The 13,112-nt window shown below is 43.8% G+C and overlaps 1 protein-coding gene across 4 annotated transcripts in view; it reads left to right on the forward strand.

Moving 5' to 3' along the window:
- The window catches only part of pard3bb (par-3 family cell polarity regulator beta b), a 190,334-nt gene that overhangs the window by 54,753 nt on the left and 122,469 nt on the right, over positions 1 to 13,112 (forward strand). For all 4 annotated transcript variants that reach the window (XM_056428006.1, XM_056427990.1, XM_056427999.1 and 1 more), the window contains 5 exons: positions 653 to 723; positions 5,720 to 5,803; positions 7,694 to 7,819; positions 10,892 to 11,150; positions 12,206 to 12,314. In XM_056428006.1, coding sequence (XP_056283981.1) covers positions 653 to 723; positions 5,720 to 5,803; positions 7,694 to 7,819; positions 10,892 to 11,150; positions 12,206 to 12,314 — 649 coding nt within the window. The remainder of the gene's footprint in view (positions 1 to 652; positions 724 to 5,719; positions 5,804 to 7,693; positions 7,820 to 10,891; positions 11,151 to 12,205; positions 12,315 to 13,112) is intronic.

Here is a 13,112-nt window from a genome sequence, read left to right on the forward strand (position 1 = left end):
CACATATGAAGCGATGATTGGTTGTTGTCACGTGTTGGGTATCAGATGATTCATGGTCCCTTCACCGTTGGGGATGTAACCTGGTCCCTGTGGAGCTCACCTCTCTGAGTCTCTAACACACACACACACACACGTCATGCAAGCCTTATGTCAGTGTATTAAGTAATTATTACAGCTCCCTTGGCTCACATTTACACCCTTCTTTCTCACCTCTCTCTCTCTCTCTCTTTCTCGGTTGCCATGCCAAGTGACATTGTAATTTATTACTGCTTGGCAACACTGTCTTCTTGCCTTCACATATTAATTGCTATTTGTACATCATCCATCCGTCAATTTAGCAGCGCCCTCGCTCATCACTTCACTCATCCGTCCATTCATTCCCTTTATGCGTTGTCCTGGGTGCACAGCATTACAAGCCAAAATCAAAACACGGGTTCTTTAATGTCACTCATCTCCAGCTTTATGTTTATAAAAGAGGGTTAGTCCATCAAGATGTCTCAGACAAATTCCCTTGATCTCCCATTTGTCTTCTGTCCAGCCGTGACGTCGTCCCCTTTCGGACGGATCGGATGTGCAGCTGGAGCTTTTTTGTCGCTTTCCGCTCGTCTCCCACGGACTTAACAGGAAGTTGTTCTGTTTGTTCTCTCCGCAGGCAGCCGGTTCCGCCGTGGAGAGGCAGGCAGGGGTCGACCGACCCCAAGGCAAACACACCTCTACTGGCAGGTCAGTGGTGACTCGAGCACTGCCGTCCACCTTTTCGTGTTTGACGTAATTATCCGGATAGTCTACAGTCATGTTTCTTGGTTACTGTGTGTGTTTGCGTGTCCTACTTTCCCTTCATTAAAACTGTATCCTCATCCAGATCAAGGCCTTTTGCAGATATAGTTAGCGTAAAGAATCCCCATCATTAGCCCACAGCAAAAGACTGCAAAAACAGGGTCACACACACACACACACACACTTGTAACTGTGTTTTTGTGTTGTTTTTTCTAAAGGCAGACACGACTGAACACACAACACACATGCATACACTAACGAGGGCTGCTTAATGAAGTGGTATGGGTGCAGAATGCCCTATGTCTCCTTTGGGCCTCGTATGTGTGTGTGTGTGTGTGTGTGTGTGTGTGTGTGTGTTGGTGGGGGCGGGCGCCGGCTCACACAGTCTTATAGAGTGAGGAGAGCTAGTTACCGTACATGTAACAAACATGGAGAACAATATACTAGGCACCTATGAATCTGTTTTCAAATGAGGCTTTTCTTCGGTTAGGCTGTATGTTGTGTAGTACCCCCCCCCCCCTCTCCCTCCCCCTCATGGGGTATACCATGATACACCCTTTCAATGAATATGCTGCCTTTGCTGTGTCATGTTTTTCTTTAGCTTAATATTTCAGCCTGATCTTATTTCATAAAGAAGCGTAATCATTTTTATTCAGCCTTTGCTTGAGATTAATGCAATAAAACTGAGTTTAGGACTACTCTATTAATCCCCCCGGGAATTACATTTTGTATTCTTTTGTCATCTTTTCTTTGACACACATGTCCAAGATGTTCACCGCAATCACCCATCGCAAGTGTATGCATCTAACTCTAATATGGAGGCTGATTGAGGAAGTAGGAGAATAATAACTGTATTTTACTTCCCAATAAGTGTTTAAGTTAATGTGGATAAAATGCTGATTTGTTGACAACAATTTTAGTTGTGAGTTGTGTGTTTATTCCACTGTGGGACTCTGTTGTGATGTCTCACCACGTCACCGAATAAATATGGAAACGACCCGTCCCACAGATTTTCCATTCGTGGCCCTGGCATAAGTGGAAATAACTAAATGAAATTTCAATTTTTCTCATCACTCATAGTTACTCGAAGGTCTCTCTCAGACCGAAAACCAGAAGAGTTGTCCTCTCATAAACATACAAACCCGATGTGTCCACACAGCCAAAGCAAGGTCAATCTTTGCAATGGCATGACGAACACGGAACCGAGCCAGTGAATGGGTCGGTTGTAAATCGGAGAAAATGGCCATTACATCATTGAACAATGCGCCGCTCTGTCTGACAACATTGACCTCCCTTAATGGAAAGTGTGTCGCTCTTTATTTCAGTGTGGGCATTTAATCCAGTCAGCCCATAAATACTACGGCAAAATACTACGTAGTTTAACCTGCAGAGCGAGAGACTTATGAGAGAGAATAATGTCTGACCCCAGCCGTAGCTGCAACCACACACACACACGTACACACTGTGTGGTAGAATATTGTATTCATTTGAGTTCTGTCATGATATCATTCTGACACAACCCTGTCCCAAGATTTCATGACGACAAACACATTGTGACTCAGATATACTTAATGTGAACATCTGAATCAGAGATTGTTGTTTCTAGTATTATGGAGTCCTCTGGTACTCGACGTTCAATGCAGTGGATGTAAAGGTCATTACTTAAGAGGCACACGTTTCAATTTCTCAGAAACTTTTTTATTTATTTTTCACATATCATCTCACGTACACCCACTCTGGCGCAAAAAACATCTCAGCTGTGAGTAATGTAAAAGTGATGTAATGGTTTTTGTAGTCGCTGGGAAACGATCCTTGAAATTGCGAAAAAGTCCAAAATGAGTAGAGGAATGCAGCCATAAATATTGAAACAGCCAAACATACGATAAATGAATGAATTTGTGCGCGTGTGTGCATGTGTGTGTGTGTGAAGCGACACCTATAAAAATAGTAATGGCTCATCGTAATTTTAACTACACAGCGTGGTCACAGGAAAACTCATTACCTGTGAATCAAAGTGTGCTTTTTATTCAGGGAAACAGATTTACTGTAAATTGGTTTATTGAAGTAGCGTCGCCTTCGTGCTATTTTTTCTTTGTGAAATGAGGCTCCGCGTCTCAGAGGTGAAAAGGTAAACACGTTTCACTGGATGCACAAGGCGAGGGGGATCGCAAGGGTTCAACTTGTACACCTCCAGTTATATACAGGACTGTCAGAAAATTAGAATATTGTGATGATTTATTTTTTTTTTTTATAATGCAAAAAAAAAAAACAAAATTGTCATGATTTTCATTTCATTTTCAATATTTATATTGCTTTTTATTTATTTTATTCTTTTAATTTTTAGATTATCACAACTTACAAATATCCTATCTCTAAATATTAGAATATCATGAGAAAGTATACTAGTATGAGGAAATATTAAAATTTTATGGAGATAGGATTTAGTTTTTTTCTTGCTGTAAAGCCATAATCAGCAAAAAAAAAAGAAAGAAAGGCTTGCAATATTTTGTTGTAAATTGACCAGAATGCATGACATTTTTGTTTTTTTAATTGCTCTTTCAGAAAATAAAGAACTTTATCACAATATTCTAATTTTCTGAGACAGTCCTGTATATATATGAGAGAGAGAGAGAGAGAGAGAGAGCGAGAGAGAGAGAGAGAGAGAGAGAGAATCAGTGAAGTGGCAGGTGGATAAAGAGAACACCTGCTCTCTTTCTCTCTGTCTCTTGCTCTCTTACTCATTTTTTCTCTCTCACCTCCACTTCATTTTTTTCCTTTTTGCAGTGCAGCAGCCTGTCATACATCTCAAACAAAAAAGGGAAAAGCAAATGGATCTCAAGTGCCTGTGTGTGTGTGTGTGTGTGGGAGTGTTAGAGATCAGAGGCACAGGAGAGGATAGAGGGAGGGTGGATGTTACTTTTCCTCTCATATTAATGCTATTCATTAGCCTCATCTCATTAATTCCGTGCCTCCTCCTCCCTTCGTTTCACTATATCTTGCTTCCAGACCTCCCTCGCCTCTTACTTTCTCATCCCTTTTTCCCCCCCTCACTGTTTTGTTCTTCAGCTTTGTTCTTTCCATCCGTTTCTTCTCTTCTTTCCCTTTTCACCCCGTATGAATTGTAGCCACTCTTTGGCCCCAATTTGGTCCGGAGTGAAATGTCACAACTAAAGAACGGACGACCGGGACATTCTGTGCATTTTGTCTCATTTTGCCTCGAGCGGGTCAAATGTTTCAGTCGCTACTCAACGGAGTACCAGCTTTGTTCCAGACCTTCATGGGTACCAGACAACCTACCCATATGACATAGAATATACGTGAACTTCATGCTTTCCTGTTTTATAACAATGCCCAAAACGAGTGAGATAAGCTGTCCTCCATTTTTGCTAAGGTCAGCACTCTAACACACTTGACTAAGATGCACCGATGAACATCCCTGCTGAACATCAGCATGTGGCGTTATCTGACTGTTGCCATGTCGGCATGAGCATTCAGCTCAACGCACCGGGCAGCCTCACAATCTATCTTTGGCTTCTCATGCTGTGTCCCACATCCATGCCACACCGACTGTGGACAGCGTCCTCCACACACAGATATGTAGTCTGAAGGCCATCAGCAATACTTAACTCTTCATTTGAACAGGAATATAACGGGGACATTATGCAATACATACACCATTTTACGTTAGTTAAACTGCACGCTTATTAAAGCAAGATGTTTTTTTCCCGCTTTTCCAGCGTCAACACTATGAACTCCAAACTTGTTGATGTGGAATTGGGAAAACACATAAGTCTCTTTGGTTTTTCCCTGGACAACATCTTTTTTTACTTATTCACCCCCACCACTTTTTCATCCCTTTCTTCTTTCGTCTGGACTAATAACCTCCCTCTTTTTCTCCTTCCTCCATCCTTGCGTGTCCCTCTCCCTCATCCATCTTTCCTCCCTCTGCCCCGGCCTTCCGCTCTCTTGCAGTCCCTTGTTTCCTTTTGTCTGGATTAACTCAAATCTGATGAGTGACGATGTGGCAGCATCATGTGTGTGTGTGCGTGTGTGCGTGCGCGTGCGTTTGTGTGTGTGTTGCACTTTGCATCTCTCCCCATTTGCCTCCCACCAGCAACCCAATCACCCTTTCTTGGAGTTCATCAGCAACTGTACTGCGATCAGTTCACGTTGGTTTAGGGATGGATGGATGAAGAGAGAGAGGAAAAACAAGAAAGGGAGAACAAATGAATAGACACAGAAAGAGAGGGGGGGGGAGAGAGAGGGAAAGCAGGGTAGAACTAAAGAGTACGAAACTAAGTTCCGACAAACTCGGTGAGAAAACAGCCACACAGGGAGCATGGAGAAGGTCATGGGAGGATTAATGGCTGTGCGCCGACAGATAAACTAATCAAACAAACAACGACTTCAACACATTAAAACACAGACGGAATGTAAAGCAGACACACTTGAATGATCCGACGCAGACACGGAGAGATGAAAGGGAGGAAGAAACCCAGAGAGATGAATGGCTCCAAGCACCAACGCACACACAGAGCCGTCTGCAGCCAGGGTGGCATCCCGTCCTCGCGGGGCCTCGACGGGAAACCAACAACTTATTCTGAGCACAATCAACACGTCGATGGAAAGTGTTGGGCAATCCAGGAGAGCACTTTGTCCAGCTTTTCCTCAGGAGATGCACATTTCAAGAGTATTCTGGGGTCTGCATGTGTTTGAGACCCCCCACCCCCCCATGTCTCCAAACCGTCTTTTAGGGTTCGTACATAAGTGAATATGTGAGGACCGATCTGACGTGTTCACTGTGACAGAACTTGTGTGTGGTTGTATTTCAATATGCTAATAGTGCATCTCTTCTTTTTCTCCCACTGATTTGATTTCCGTGGTGTGTGTGTGTGTGTGTGTGTGTGTGTGTGTGGGTGGATTCAACTGTTTGTGCGAGTAGCCTGACTAGAACAGTGGAGATCCTGGGAGAGGACAGTCCACTGGGAATTCATGTGGTTCCTTACAGCTCATCACTTAGTGGACGGTAAGTTGTGTACAAACAGACAGACAGACGTACACACACACACACACACACACACATAAATAATTCTTTACACAACCTTATTCTGTCCTTTAACCTCAAAATGTATTGTCTGTTTCCCAGCTAACAGTTATATTCTTGTTATCTTGGTCTGCATTTGGCAGGAATTCTTGACCCAGGTGCTACAGTACACACACGCACACACACGCACATGCACACGCACACACACACACGCACACACACATACACACACACACACACAGTGGGAAAAAAAGACAAATTGCCCAGCTATGCAGGGCTTTCCTTTGGCCGTGTGGCAGTCAGACAGTGGATGGGGATTTCCTAAATGAAAGCAGGATGAGCTTTTATGGCTGTTCTCATGACTCACCTGACCCTGCCAATCTCCTCCTTAAATTCCTCTCTCTCTGTTCTTTCCTGTCCACTCCTTCCGTTTCCCCCGAACATCTCCTCCGTCTCGTTCCGCCATTTACCATCATCCCTTTCACCTCTTAACCGAGTTTCATCCTCTCGCTGCTGAGGTCAGTGTCAACGCCTCAGCTTTGTTAAGATGCCACGGTTGATGTCGAGGACAGGGCGCTTCTGAAATAGTCCGTCAGTCTCCCTTTCGACTGGCCGCCCGTCAACGTGGGTCCGTGCCTTTATCAGGCGTTAATCTCCACATTCTGATTATGTGTGCTTGTCTGTCATGTCGTCCCACTGATCCACAACGAGGCATGAACAGACACCTTATGGACGGCCCTTCTGGACTCCCCCATCACACCCTTAAGGGACGCACACAGAAACTCACAAACTATGCGAGCAAAGTTTAACCCTCCTGTTACCTTCGGGTCAATTTGACCCCATTCAATGTTTAACCCTCCTGTTACCTTTATATTTACTGACATATTTTACCCCCCAAGCGAAGGAGTTCAAGTATCTCGGGGTCTTGTTCACGAGTGAGGGTAAGATGGAGCGGGAGATCGACAGGCGGATCGGTGCAGCTGCAGCAGTAAAACAGGCGCTGTACCGGTCCGTCTTGGTGAAGAGAGAGCTGAGCCGAAAGGCGAAGCTCTCAATTTACTGGTCGGTCTACGTTCCAATCCTCACCTATGGTCATGAACTTTGGGTAGTGACCGAAAGAACGAGGTCGCGAATACAAGCGGCCGAAATGAGTTTCCTCCGTAGGGTGGCCGGGCTCAGCCTTAGAGATAGGGTAAGGAGCTCGGACATCAGGAGGGAGCTTGGAGTCGAGCCGCTACTCCTCCGCATCGAAAGGAGTCAGCTGAGGTGGTTCGGGCATCTGATTCGGATGCCTCCTGGACGCCTCCCGTTAGAGGTTTTCCAGGCACGTCCTACTGGGAGGAGGCCCCGGGGAAGACCCAGGACACGCTGGAGAGATTATATCTCCCGGCTGGCCTGGGAACGCCTCGGGATCCCCCAGAATGAGCTGGAAAGTGTCGCGGGCGAGAGGGAAGTCTGGGTCAACCTGCTGGGTCTGCTGCCCCCGCGACCCGACCCCGGAATAAGCGGATGAGAATGGATGGATGGATGGATATTTTACCCATCGGGTCAATTTGACCCCAGCAATTAAAACCTCCAGAAAATTACTAGAATTAATATTGTTTTCCAAGTTTAAGTGTGAGGTACTTTCTGTTTGTTTGTTGACTACCTAAATAGCCCTTTAAATATATAAAAAAGTTGATATTTCTTATATGTTTGACACAGTGGAAAACAGCCTGGGGTCAAATTGACCCGAAAGAACACTGACATTAAACATTGAATGGGGTCAAATTGACCCTAAGGTAACAGGAGGGTTAAAGAAGAAGAGAAGGCGCGGTAGTGATGGGCACATGGCTTCACCTCCCCTCCTCTCATTGCTCGCTCTCCTGTCAGGTCTCTTGGTCTGTACATCCGCGGCGTGGAGGAGGAGAGCCGCTCACGAAAGGAGGGCTTGTTTCAAGAGGACGAGTGCATCGTCATGATCAACAACACCGACCTCATGGACAAGACATTCAGCCAGTGAGTGCAACGCTGTGTGTGTGTGTGTGTGTGTGTTGTGTCTAGGGGGTGAAATGATGCCAACGAGGTGAGTTTGACAGTTAAAAAAAAAACATCATGTGAGAGAACAATTTTTTAAAATTTGCCATCAATTTGCCATATTTTGTCTTTAAGGTTTTTGGCTCTCTCCGCCCAAATTCAATGAAGTGAATATAAACTCCCGTGGTCAAGCTGAGTCTTTTTGTTCTATAATCACAAATCCAGGTTTCTAAAAGTCTCTTTTAACCGGCGGCACTGAGGGGACTCCATTTCAGTGTCATCGATGCTCGGCTTTTACAATCAACACAATCCTTGTGCCTGATCATGCCCGATAATTAATAAAACAATTTCCCCAATATTTTATGCCCACACATTTTAAAAGCCGCCTTATCTATTACCCAATTTATTTGCCCGTTGCCGATTATGTTATGTGGCTTGCATAACATAATCTGAAGGAGAAAACCCAGAGCCCTTTTAAAGTCTGGCCCGGCGCTGCCTCTGTGCGCCGTGTTTGCCTTTCCATTCTCCGAGGGTTTATATCGCTGTTGCACTGCCATCACAGACAACAACTGAAAAGACACTTGGCAGATGTTTGGAGAGCCTCGCTTCCAAATTCATCCGTGTGTGTGTGTGTGTGTGTGTGTGTGTGCCTGCATGTGTGCGTGTTAATGCCGGCGTTTGTGTGTTTGCTCGTTTCACCTCATTCTTCCGAGGAAATATTTGTTCAAGATTCATTGGAGACCAGATGTTTCCAAGTAGTTTGCTTACTGCGCCCCTGAAGCACATTAACACACATTTGAGGATGTAACATGATTATAGAGCATTAAAATGACAAAAGACACACCTGTAAAAACGATCTGCCACACAGATTACAAGGGCTGATGCGGATGTTATAATGATTACAGCACATTACAATGTCTCTGCCGTGGACACAATAGTCCTGGTCCAGCGTTCACTGGGGCAATGAGATTAGAGGAGCTTTTTTCATGCTGTACTGTAGGTAAATGGATTATCACCGGAGGGGTTTGCACCTATTGTTCAAAGATGGGGTTAGTCTCTCTCTCACATACACGCACACGCGCACGCACACACACACACACACCCTTGCCAGTATTGTTGTCATGGCAGGTGTATTGTGATGTGGAGCGTGGTCCAGGGATATATGTCTAAATAGGCCACTGAAAGTCTGCTAAACCCTCTGAGTGTCATGTCCATACACACACACACACACACACGCACACACACACACACACTTTCATTGTCCCATCTTGGCAGCTGTGTTGAGGTGGCCTGCTTGATTAGAATATCTCTTTGACACAAATGGGCCTGCACACATTGTCCAATCGGGAACAATGATGATAATATCTGTGCTCAACGGTCCCCATACACACAGCGTTCACATCTGGGTTCATTGTATTGTGCTCTTATTACAATCAACATCACTACACGGTGTCATTCAGCAGACGTGGCTCGACACGAGCTTCAGTGTGAGGAGACTTGAGAAAAGATGACCCCCCCCCCCCCATCATCCCTAGACAAACACGTAGAAGCCATTCTTACGTGGGGCATTATGCACAGAATAATATCAAGGGGTCAGTGCTCTGATCACTGACGGGTGTAAGTAAGACTAGCAGGTACATTTACCTGGAAGCCTCATTCTAAAAAGTGCTTAGTGACAATATATCAAAAGCATCATAGAAAAGAAAGCTAATTGATGTGGTCGTCCTTAATGTTCAGTAAATATACTCTATGTACTGTATAACACATATATTTCCTGTGATGATGCATCGAATGATTGATTTAAATGCCATTTCATCACCAGATCTATCCCCTCAAGTCTTCCTGTTGTATTACTGTCACATGTTAAAGTATTAGTGTTGCTCATATCACTGTATTCAAAGTTTAAACAAGTATATTATTCATACATGACATTCTAAACATACTGTAGTCTCTAGTTACAGAAACTTAAAGGTCATTATACTTCTAATAATAATCGAGGCGGGAAATAACAAGAGTGTAATCCGATAGAATTTAAATAAACTGGATTTTCTCTGCCGGTTATCTGAGGTGAATGATGGTGTGTGCCGATCGCCTCTGACACAATAGTCCCCTAATTTACTTAGCATGATCTGATATGAACTAATTCTCTGCAAAAGGATCTCTCTTATAGATTATGAGATTATAATGGCCGGCTGCACAGGTGTCGTTGTTCTGTGCTGCATCTCCTGTTCAGTTTGTCTTGTTCACAGAAACACGCAGTGACCACCAGAGATGACCACTGACCACCGGGGAGGAGATAGAAACATCTTAGAACAATGAACTACAGTGAACAAATGACCATTTAACTTCATAGAAATATATATAGGTCATTTGATTTGATGTTATTTCTTTCTCAAATATGTCTTGCATCACAAGGCATAACTAGATTTTTAAAAAGGGGGTAAAAACACATTCAAGTCCACTGAGAACCCACACTCAACATATTCGCTTTTGTTGGAGGGAGACGACGACGGCTGGGTGTTAGCCTATCAAACACGAGGATTTACTACGGATTTGTGTTTCATATCATTGTACATTTAAATTGAGTTTGTCGACTACTTTATTTATATAATGAATTGGATTCATTTTAAAAGTAATTTTCAGTGGAAGCAGTTGTTATTTGCAGTGATCCTCGTCGGCCTTGGAATTGACAATCAAATCTAATTAGTTTAATAAAGATATATGAACCCAAGATATGTTACGGTGAATTAAATCATTTTTCTTTAACCGGCACCTCATTTATATTAATACGCAAATAACTGGATTTTTGTATTATTACTTACTATTTGTTAGTAAGGGGTTTATATATCTTTTGTTAATTACTTTGTTTATTGGATTGATAACTTTACACTCTTGACTCATTCATGGCATTGTTAGTTTAAATGGTAACTGCATGTCATGTTCAGTGCACATGCACACAAACTTTATTTCAAGCTGCAGCCACTTGTTGAGCGCATGTTGTTCACAGCGTGTCTGCAGCAGTCGCTCACCTCTCGCTCTCTGTTTCCCTCTCAGAGCCCAGGAAGTGTTCCGGCAGGCGATGCGCTCCCCAGTCGTCCGCCTGGAAGTAGTTCCCTCTATCCACAGAGAGCGCTACGAGAAGAGTCTGATTGGTCAACTCTTTGGCAACGGCGCCGGTCCCGACAGCAGCCCCCAAATCGCCAAGACCAAAGAGCCGCCTCCACCCGTCAAAGCCAAACCCGCGTTTAAGACCCCCGAGCATCCCGCTCTGCGATTGGCCGAGGAAGCCGCCTCCACCGAAGCCGCGGTGAATGTGAGTTGCTCTGCTCCACATCCAGCTGTTCTTTAATGGTCAATTAAAAGAGGGGTGAAAAGTATTGCTTTTGTATCTACTTTATCTACGATTTAAAGCTTTAATTATCAAGAAACAAGCAACTTATAATGTACACATGCGAGTTCTGCTTCTTTATCACATTAGTTTTTCACAGCTTTCAGCTCAACTTCCTCAGGAAGCATACACGCCTGGACGGCTTCCCATGCCTTCCTCTTTAAACAACGCAAAGGGGTTTTATGAACTGAAGTTATCAAATGCCACCATTTTCAGCTTTTGGACTGAATCATTTTCTAATTCTATTCACGATTTTTAGTTGTCTCTTTCTTTGAGCTATCAAGTCTTTCTGATTGAAACACATGCAATCGTGCCGTCAGTATTACCATGGTGACATGGCGGATGTCTGCTAAACAGCTGCCGCAGTGGCAACAGTTACTTAGCAACAGATGATTATCACTTTATTTTATTAGAAAAACAATCTGTGTCTCTGTGGTTTCTGTAATGACGACCATTGGAGCAGAGACCATTTCATGAACTTGTGGCAGAGCGCTACCCTGTTTATTGTTGGTGGTTCCCCACAGTGACACATAATGTCCATGTTTGGCAGTAAAGTGTAGATGACGGGATACAATTTGCCATTTTCACGTTTTAACCCTTGTGTTGCCTTCGGGTCAATTTGACCCGATTCAATGTTTCACCCTCCTGTTACCTTTATATTTACTAACATATTTTACCCTTGAGGTCAATATGACCCCAGCTATTAAAATCTCCAGAAAATTATTAGAATTAATATTGTTTTCCAAGTTTAAGTGTGAGGTACTTTATGTTTGTTTGTTGACTCCCGAAAGAACACCGACATTAAACATTGAATCGGGTCAAATTGACCCGAAGGCGACACAAGGGTTAATATAGTCAGTTTTTTTATTATATATCTGCATAATACCTACAATGAAAAACAAGTAACGTAAAAGATAGCAATTTATGTCAACATTAAAAATCCTATAAGCACTGCTTAATGCTCCACATTCTCCACCTAGACACCCAAGGGGAGGAGCGAGAGCCCCCTCCCTAAGAAAAGCCCCGCCCTCTCCAGCTTGGTGACCAATAAGAGAGTAGGACGAAGGCTGAGGATCGATCTAAAGAAAGGTGAGCGACACTTGACTACCAATAGGGAAAGATATTGTGTGTCGATACTGGCGTACGAGTTATTTTGTGAGAAAAAAAAGACGAATTGATTAGGAAAATAATCCCATTGCTTTATAATGTAAAATATTAGTGAACGGCAATACAAAAACGTTCAAAACCATTTGCAGCTAAGTGATTAGCCATCATGTATCAACCCGGTCTTACTACCGTTATCGGCAGAGGACGAGGACGGACGGCTGCTCGCCAAACACTCCAAACTGCATTTCTGCAGATTTATGTTTTGCTTGTTTGCCAAATGTTGTGATCAATTGCCGGTATTACCTCCTCTAGCTGTGAGGGCTTTTAGAGAGATCTCAGCATCAACTCCAGTGAATTGTAGCCACACTTTTGATCTTTTTCTTCTCTTTACCACGATGAGCGTCTTTAGCTGAGGAGGCTGACTGCGCTGCTATTTTCTGCCGAGACTCCCTAACTTTCTAAAGCACTGAGAGCAGAACCGTCAACATCCCTCGTACAGTCAGGCGTCTTCTCAGAGCTCTCAGGTCACCTTTCTGCTGTCAATGACAAGTTGAAATATTTCAGAACACATCGCACCTCTCTGATAGGGGATCTTTTTCTTTTTATTCCCTGTGTTCATTCTCAACACTTAACATACTCAAAATATCTGTTGTCTTCAAAAGGAAGGACGATATACACAGTTGCTTCTCTCTGAGTGCAAACGGGGACCTTTTTGTAGTTGGATTGCCCGAAGGCGTCAAATATGCCCCGCCATGATGTTAATACTGGAGACGGTCTCTC

This window comes from Pseudoliparis swirei, chromosome 2 (genome assembly GCF_029220125.1).
Source record: "Pseudoliparis swirei isolate HS2019 ecotype Mariana Trench chromosome 2, NWPU_hadal_v1, whole genome shotgun sequence".
Classification (NCBI taxonomy): Eukaryota; Metazoa; Chordata; class Actinopteri; order Perciformes; family Liparidae; genus Pseudoliparis; species Pseudoliparis swirei.